The sequence below is a fragment of the Nicotiana attenuata genome, unplaced genomic scaffold (assembly GCF_001879085.1).
Source record: "Nicotiana attenuata strain UT unplaced genomic scaffold, NIATTr2, whole genome shotgun sequence".
Taxonomy (NCBI): Eukaryota; Viridiplantae; Streptophyta; class Magnoliopsida; order Solanales; family Solanaceae; genus Nicotiana; species Nicotiana attenuata.
Window position 1 is genome coordinate 199241 of NW_017672094.1, and position 8930 is coordinate 208170.

General features: G+C 39.9%; 1 protein-coding gene across 1 annotated transcript; it reads left to right on the forward strand.

Annotated features, from left to right (window-relative positions):
* Nucleotides 1–502: 502 nt before the first annotated feature.
* Nucleotides 503–1141, forward strand: LOC109211771. The gene is made up of 2 exons (XM_019375343.1): nucleotides 503–725; nucleotides 885–1141. Exons 1-2 carry the CDS (start codon nucleotides 503–505, stop codon nucleotides 1139–1141), a joined length of 480 nt encoding a protein of 159 aa, XP_019230888.1.
* Nucleotides 1142–8930: the final 7789 nt, after the last annotated feature.

Here is an 8930-nt window from a genome sequence, read left to right on the forward strand (position 1 = left end):
AAAGATGCAAGAGAAGTTAGTTGCACATGATTCAGCAATCAAAGGCATTGAAACTCAATTGGGACAGCTATTTATGGCCTTGAACAATCGCTTACAAGGAACATTGCCTGCAGATACAAACATTAGTCCAAAGGAGCAGAACCCAAATCAGCTCATGGTAGTGAGTCTCAGGAATGGAAGAGATTTAGACAGGGAGCAAGAAGTTGCTCAATCTAGGAGAGAGACAACGCCAACTACTCTAGTTACTCCAGTTACATTAGAGACAGATGAGTCAGCAGAGCTCACCGAGGTTGTAATCGAGCAAGCGCAGGTTGACAAGAAGGAAGGTGAACAACTCCCATAATAGGTAGTAGAAAAAGCTTCCAGCAAAGAAAAGACACAAAGCAGTGGGCAAAGGTTGATTACTGCACCATTCCCTCAGAGGTTGGCAAAGTAAAAGAAAGATGATCAATACAAGAAATTCATGGAAATGCTCAGACAAATTCAATTGAATATTCCACTGATGGATGCTTCGAGGGAAATGCCAGGGTATGCAAAAATGATGAAGGACCTGATGTCGCGAAAATTTGACTTCCAGGACCTGTCCACTGTAACTCTGACACAGACCTGCATCGCGATAATGACAAGGCCTACAGCTCAAAAGGTGTCTGATCCAGGTAGTTTCACTATCCCATGCACCATTGGGAGTTATGCTTTTGCTAAAGCATTGTGTGACTTGGGAGCCAGTATAAACTTGATGCCCTTGGCAATCTATACAAAACTGGGCATTGGCAGAGCTAGATCGACCTCAATGTTGCTGCAATTGGCTGATCACACAGCAAAAAGATCGAGATGAATTCTTGATGATATGCTTGTTCAAGTGGGGAAATTTGTACTACCTGCAGACTTCGTCATTCTTGACTGTCAAGTGGATGAAGAGATACCAATCATTCTGGACAGGCCGTTTTTACCCACTAGGAGAGCATTGATTGATTGTGAGACTGGAGAATTGAAAATGAGGTTGAATAATGAAGAGATAATATTCAATGTTCAACAATCTATGAGGAGACCCAGCAAATTTGCAAATTGCTCACTAGTGGAGGCCATAGATGTAATACTACAAGAGGATGATAAGACTATTAATGTCAGGGATCCATTATAAGCCTGCTTGATGAATCTGGAAAATGTGAATGGTGAGGAGTTGTCAGAGTGGGTCGTGGATCTTGAAGGTCAAGGGTTCTGGAAAAGGGAACCCCAGTTCAAGCCCCTACACTTATAAGAAAGAACAACACCACCTGCGAAACCATCGATAGAGGAGCCACCACAGTTAGACCTGAAACCGCTTCCAGCGCATCTCAGGTACGCTTTCTTAGGACCTTATTCCACTTTACCTGTTATTATATCATAGTTGTGTAGGTAGAGCAACTCCTACAGGTGTTACAAGAATGTAAGACTGCTATTGGTTGGACCATGGCAGACATAAAGGTATCAGTCCAGCTTTTTGTATGCACAAGATTCTCTTGGAAGAAGGGCACAAACCTTCCAGAGAATATCAACGAAGGCTTAACCCGAATATGAAACAGGTGGTGAAGAAGGAAGTGATCAAATGGTTAGATGCGTGTATCATCTTCCCCATCTCTGACAACAATTGGGTCAGCCCTGTTCAGCATGTGCCGGAGAAGGGAGGAATGACGGTTGTACAAAATGAGAATAACGAGTTGATCTCGACTCGTACAGTCACGGGATGGCGGATTTGCATGGATTATCGAAAATTTAACACAGCCACCTAGAAGGACCATTTTCCCTTTCCATTCATTAACCAAATGATGGATAGGGTGGCTGGGCAATCTCACTTCTGTTTCTTGGATGGATATTCAGGGTACAATCAAATCTCAATAGCCGCCGAAGATAGAGAGAGAACATCATTCACCTGTTTGTATGGCATCTTTGCCTTTCGGAGAATGCGTTTTGGACTTTGCAATGCACCGGCTACATTCCAACACTGTATGTTAGCCATTTTCACGGACATGGTTGAATACATTATGGAGGTATTTATAGATGATTTTTCTGTGGTGGGGGATTCATTCGAGGACTGTCTTCACAATTTAAGAAGAGTGCCCAGAATATGTGTGGAGACAAATTTAGTGCCGAATTGGGAGAAGTGCTATTTTATGGTACAAGAAGGGATAGTCTTGGGGCATCGAGTGTCCAACAAAGTAATTGAGGTTGACCATGCTAAGGTTGACGTGATTGAGAAGTTGCCATCGCCCATCTCGATCAAGGCAGTGAGAAGTTTCCTTGGGCACGCCGGGTTCTACAAGCGATTCATAAAATATTTCTCTAAGATTGCTAACCCCTTATGTAAACTCCTTGAAAAGGATCATCTAAGGTGTTGATAGTAGACAATAATTATGCAATTTAGATACTATTTACACTCTAATTTGGCTGCACTTTATCAATGTTTGAATGTTAAAAGATAACAAAATACTCTAATTAAGAGTTTTATGTTAGTAGGAGCCACTCCGAGCTAGGAGGAAACTAAATAGTGTTTTGGAGTCAATATGGAGCGTGGAAGGCCAATCGGAGGATAGCACGATCGAAAAGGAGAAAGAAGAGCAAGTGCTAGCTCCGCGGCCACGGACAGAACCTTAGCGAGATCTGCGATCAGATCCGAGGTCCAATCCGCGGTCGCGGACGTGCTGACGGAAGCCAAGAACCCAGGGTCAATTATGTAATTTCCAGGGCGACTAACCTAAACCTATATGAAGCCTAATTTGTCCTAAAGAGAAGGATAGATGTTTTTAGTGAGAATTTGAAGGCAAGAACACGGAAGAAGACAGAGAATTTCCTTAGAGTTTTTGTCTTCTTCTTTTTAATTCCATTGTTTATTATGACTTTATATAGTGAAGTTTTATCTATTAGTATGAGTAGCTAAACCCGTCATCTAGGGTTGATGGAACCAATTATTGGATGAAGTCTTGACTCTGTTTTGATATAATTGAGCCGTTTTTACTCTATGATTGTTCAACGTGTTGTCATGTGATTAATTGAAAGGGCCCTTGATTAATCATGTCTAGTTATCTTGTGTTGCTTGAGAAAGAACACTTGGTTAGATTGTTGTTGAACAACACCACTTTCGGGTAAGTTAAAAGATCAATTACTTGAATTTAAAAGCAGGGTTAGAGATAACGAAGCTTTAGTGGGATAATTCTGAGTTGCATAAATTGTTAACTAGAGTAGTTTGAGAGAATGCTTCTAGTAAATTATCGTAATTGATCGAGAGATAATTGCGGTAACCCAGAACTTATATTTCTTATAGAGTGTTACGGAGAGATTATAGCTAATGTGTCAGGAATTAATCCGACAATTGGGGAAATCAATAACCCTAGACCATTTTACCATTGAATTCAACTCTATTCTTGATTATTGCTAGTTTTATTGTCATTTTTCCTTAGTTAACTAAATTCTACTCATTATCCATTAAAAATCTTGCATCCGAGAATTGTTTGAGCTTATCATTAGCAGTGTTAAAAGTTGTAGTAAATAGGTTAGTTCCATGTGGGATTCGACTCCGGACTGAACCGGATTATATATTTGCAGCGATCGCTTAGTCCTTTTTATAAGGCATAGTTGGGCATGATCAGGCATCAACATTTGTGCTTCGCGAACGCGAGGCTTGTGCCGCGTTCACGAAAGGTACTTTTGGGCATATTATATAAGAAGTCATTCCGGGATTTTTACCTATTCTTTCATATTTTGAGCCCTAGACTTGGAGAGGGACGATTTTTCATGGATGTTTTCGTACAAGGCAAGTGGGTTAGTGATTTTTACCTATTTATGGTTATATTTCAAGAATCCACATGCATTTCTATACCTAAAACGTATTAATTTAAAAGGAAATTTAGGGTTTTTCCCACACTTTAAGAGAGTGTATTTTGGGGTTTTGATCATCCATTTGGACACGAATTTAGCAACTAATTATATATTTGGACTCGATAGATTATGGGTAATAGGATTTTAGTATTGGTTTTAGATTTCGGGCAGGCGGGCCGGTTGACTTTTGTTGACTTTTTGAGAATTCATCAAAGATCGAACCTTTATGTTTGGGATTGCTTACTATAACATTATTTACTTTCTTGGATGATGTTTCGCTTGTATTTGCATGATTAGAGGACTAGAGCAAGGTTTTGATGCCATTTGTGGTTGAAGCTAGCCCAAGAAAAGGTAAGTCTCTTGGATAACCTTGTTAAGAGGAAAACTCTTAGATTTGACTTGATTGCTATGTGTTTAAGGTATTGGAGGTGATGTATATATGGGGTGGAGAATGTATATGCACTTACCAAGTTTCTATCATGTCCAGGGTAGAATTGAGATGCCTTATGCCTTATTTTGATTATGTTCTCAACTTGATTCGTGATTTATTTGGCTTAAATGACTACACTAGCTTTCTTATTCATGCTGGAGATCATGTCTAGGTTTTTGATTATTTATGAAGGCGTGGAAGCGTATTCTTGATATGTTGAATTGCTTGAATCATCCGTAGTCATATAGAAATTCAATGAGCATATATCCGCATGATTATTATTAAGCCTATGTGTATCTTTTATCTGCTAATTCTTGGGCACATGCATATGTATTGTAATTGGATACTTTGAGTTGGGCTGAGATTGTGGCATGAAAGTCAAGATCGTGCGGTTAAAATACAGTTATGGCATAGGACATGATGAGCGAATACTTAATTATAAGTGAGTTATCAAGCTTCTTTTTGCGCTTGAATTTTGTAGCGTCCACCCGGAGTCAGGTGATTACCCACGTTACTTTGGACCCTGTAAGCGTGGTGGTTACATGGACTGTGTGGTCAATATATGAATTTCGTATCGGGTTTCAATGATACATGGATTTGGTATCTGGGCACATGGATCTTATACCGGTCATGGTAAAAGATTGAGTCTTGAGCATAGACATCCTTGATTTAATTAGAAGCATTTATTTAAATGTTAACTGTTGCATGTCACTTGTATATGCTAGTTGGGAGTCTCGGCTCCATTAATTGAAGACATGCCATCTTTAAATACTATATCTGAGTAGCGCTTTGATTATCTCTTGAATTGACAAAAACATGCTTTATAATTTTCGACTGTTGATATCTTTGACACTTGTTATTCTTGAGACTAATTACTGTTTCGGTTTCAGGCTCTGTTATTTATATATGTGTTGTAAGTATTTTTATGCCTATAGCCTCGCAACTACTTTTTCGAGGTTAGACTTGATACTTATTAGGTACCGACCGTGGTGTACTCATACTATGCTTTTGCACATCTTTTTGTGTAGATCCTCAGGTGGGTTCTGTCGGAGCCTCTTGTTGATCCTAGGCAATTGTTTAGAGACTTTGGGTGAGTTGTACCTCATGGATTCGTTTCATAGTGCCCGAGTCCTTATTCTTCATTATCTTCTATCTATTTTTCTTTCTCTTAGGCAGTTTCGATTATGTATTCAGACTTATACTTATTGAGTAGTTGCTCGTGTACTTATGTCACCTAGTTCTTGGGGGGGGGGGGGGGAGGGGTATACTGTTTTGGTCGTGTTCATACCATGTTATAATTGTATAAGATATTATACTGTTTAAATTTATGATATAACTTTGTTAATTAAAGGAATCTGGACTATATTATGTTGTTTGTGAGTTAGCTTGCTTAGCAAGGATGGCTAGGCGGCTTCACGACCTAAGCTAAAATTTTGGGTCGTGATAAATTGGTATCAGAGATCTAGGTTCTAAGGGTCTCACGAGTCACGAGCAATTCTAGTAAAGTCTAGTGAATCGGTATGGAGACGTCTGTACTTATCTCTGAGAACCTACGGGATGTTTGAAAATTTCCTTCTCGATTCCTTATCGTACGACATTATCTTAGCCTGAAGCATCTATCTTCAGTTCCCTCCTACTTTTTTGCACGCAATGTTAAGCACGCACGATCAATTGAGATCCGACGATTTGTGGTGATGTTGCGCCTGTGGTGTCGGATATTTTTTTTGTGGGTTAAGGGTTGACTACAATCATTGCTTTATGGAGGGGTTTCCATCAATTAATGCCTCAGTGTTGGTGTTGCCCACTTGTTTGGGGCCTTACACAGCATATCATGATGCTTCACGAGTTGGTTTAGACGTGATGTTAGTGCAGAGTAGTAGAGTGATTGCCTACATGTCACGGCAGTTGAAGCCCCGTGAGGAGAACTATCTAGTTCATGATTTGGAGTTTGGCATTTGTTCTAGTAGAGGAGAGGCATTTGGGCTATGGAAATTCTGGCCTTGGTTTATAAATTCCGGGGTTGGGCATCTCTGAGCACAGTGGAGTTCTTACTTGTGTGGTTGTGCAGTTGTCTTTGTTTGTACGCATCAGCGCTTCTCAATGTGATGATTTAAATTTTCTTATCCTTAGGGACATGGTGTGGGGATGGTGCTAAGGGGGTGGTCCTTAATGTATCGGTGTGTTGCAACTTCAGGGTCGGATTTGTATTCCCAGTGTTGATGGTTCGACGGAGATGATCACTGGAGAGGCTCGTAGTTTGTTGTATTTTGTTCATACAGATAATACAAAGACGTATCGTGTTTTGAGTCAGCATTATAGGTGAAGAAGGACGAAGAAGGGCATTATTAGGCATCTCTCATGGTGTTGATTATCAGTATGTTGAGAATGAGCATCAAAGACTGAGTGACTTACTTTGGAAGGTGGGTATACTTGCATGGAAGTAGGGGTCTATCGCTATGGACTTTGTGGTAGAGTAGCCACTCGCTTTGAGGAAGGTTGGTGCGATTAGGGTAACTATTGACAAATGACTAAGTTTATGCATTTCATTTTGGTAATGAATTCTTACTTTTGGAGGAGTTTGAATTGACAAGAAGGGTTTGCTTGAGCTACAAAGGGAATGTGTATGCTTAATTATCATCTTTGTGTACTATACAATCTTGAGTTTTAAATGTGTTGATGGATCTTTCGATTTTTTATTGACGAAAAAAAATCTTGTGGGATGTGTACGAGTGTATACTCGGGAGAATTAATTGATTACATAGTAGTGGTAGCTCATGGAAAGGTCATAGAAAGATTGAGGCTACACATGTGGGGCTATCTCTTGTGAGAAGGTTAGAGGTTGTATGTGTGACACCCTAGGTGAATCCCACATTGACAAAACACTAGAGAGATGCTGGGTATATAAGTAAACAAGCCTTAGACTCTAGTGACACGTTTTAAAGCCGTGCGATATTAGGCCCAAAGCAGAGCAACCTTGAACAGTGGCGGAGCAAATCTCAGCGAGGACGCTGAGTCCCAACGGGGGTGTATGTGGCACCCTAGGGGAATCCCACATCGATAAAGTCGTGCGGGCCTAGGCCCAAAGCGGATAATATCACTAATGGGATGGGCTGTTACAGTACGATTTCTTATGAGATTGTTATGAAGAGTTGTACCTTCTATTCAATAGGATGTAGGTACTATAATGTGAGTCTAGATAGCTTGAGGTAGATGGCACGACTGTCACGAGGTTGAATATGCATTTGGGCTGATAATTTGGGATGTGTTATGGTTAGCGCAACATAAGCTTATGAGGAATACATCTGAGTAATAGTATGAGGTCATGGTAACTAAGGAAGAACGGTCATTGTGAGTTCTTGGGTCATGTAATTGTGGCTTAAAGCTAAGTGGAGGAGCCTACCATTGACGATTGGATCAGATGGTCATGTGTGATTGTAGTCCTGGGCTTTGGTGCACTTATGGATTAGTTATGGCTTGAGGAGGATGACTTCGAGATTGATTCAGGCAAGGAATTTGCTAGGTGCGTGTTATATTTCACCTTGTTGTTATATGGAGGTCGTGGAATGACTCAGGTTGGATAGTCCTTTGTGGATGTAGTATGTAAAGGAAAAGGATTTGCTCGGTTATTTCTTTTTGAAGTATTCATATGGTGTCATTGCATTAGTCGTTCGGTAGGATTGGCTACGTATTGGGGATTGGGTCAGAGTGGGTGACGCTCGAGGATGGTTCCAGTGAGTTCAAGGTTCAAGATATGGTACCTAAGTATTATTGAATTCATCATGTGGCTGAGGAGTTGAGATTGACGTTATATTATAGAGCAGACTAAGGGTATTTTTGCAACATTTTCGGTTCTGCGAGGTAGTGTTTGAGAGGCGAAAGGAACAACTTCAAATTCATAGAAGAACTCTTTAGAGAAAGTATTTTGATTTGAGTTACTATTGGGTGTATAAGAGGGAATAAATTTGTTGAACAACATCACTCCTAACGTATATGAGGATCAATACGGAGAGTTTAAAGGTGGGATTAGGGATAAAGAAACCTTGGTGCGATCCGAGTGAGCCGTACTTAATGCCATCTAGTGTATTTTGGGAGAATATGTCTAGTAAATTGTGGTAATTACTCGGGGAGAGTTACAAAAGTCAGAGTGCTCATGATCGGTAGAGAAAACTTTGGCAAATTTATAGAAAACGTAGCGGAAAGGATTCCGACAATAGGAGAAATCATAACTCTAGACCTCCTTAGTCTTGTCTCAATCCTTATCCTTGTTAATTGATAGTTTTACTGCTTTCTAGTATTTGTTAGTTAATTAGTTAAAAATAAATATTATAATTTTCATAATTAGGAAATTGTTTGGACTTGTGTTTCTTAGCGATATTGAACAAATGTAGCTAAGCCTTAGTTCTCTGTGGGATTCGACTCCGGACTTGTAAACCGGATTATATTTGCATTGACCGCTTAGTCCTTTTTATAAGGCATAGTTGGGCATGATCAAATTTTGGCGCCGATGCCGGGGAGCTAACGGTTTAGCTGTAGGTTGCAAGCTTGAATTTTTGTTTTTGCTTTCTTTTATTTGATTTTTTTATTTTTGTTTTACTTTTTAATTTGAGAAACATGGCATCTTGGAATTATGAGAGTTTTGATGTTGGTA

What these genes read in the sequence shown, in the direction of transcription:
- LOC109211771 (XM_019375343.1), top strand. Translation starts at nt 503, where the DNA reads ATGGATGCTTCGAGGGAAATGCCAGGGTATGCAAAAATGATGAAGGAC. An exon ending in ATTGTGTGACTTGGGAGCCA is followed by an intron (nt 726 to 884) that starts GTATAAACTTGA and finishes TACTACCTGCAG; the next exon opens with ACTTCGTCATTCTTGACTGT.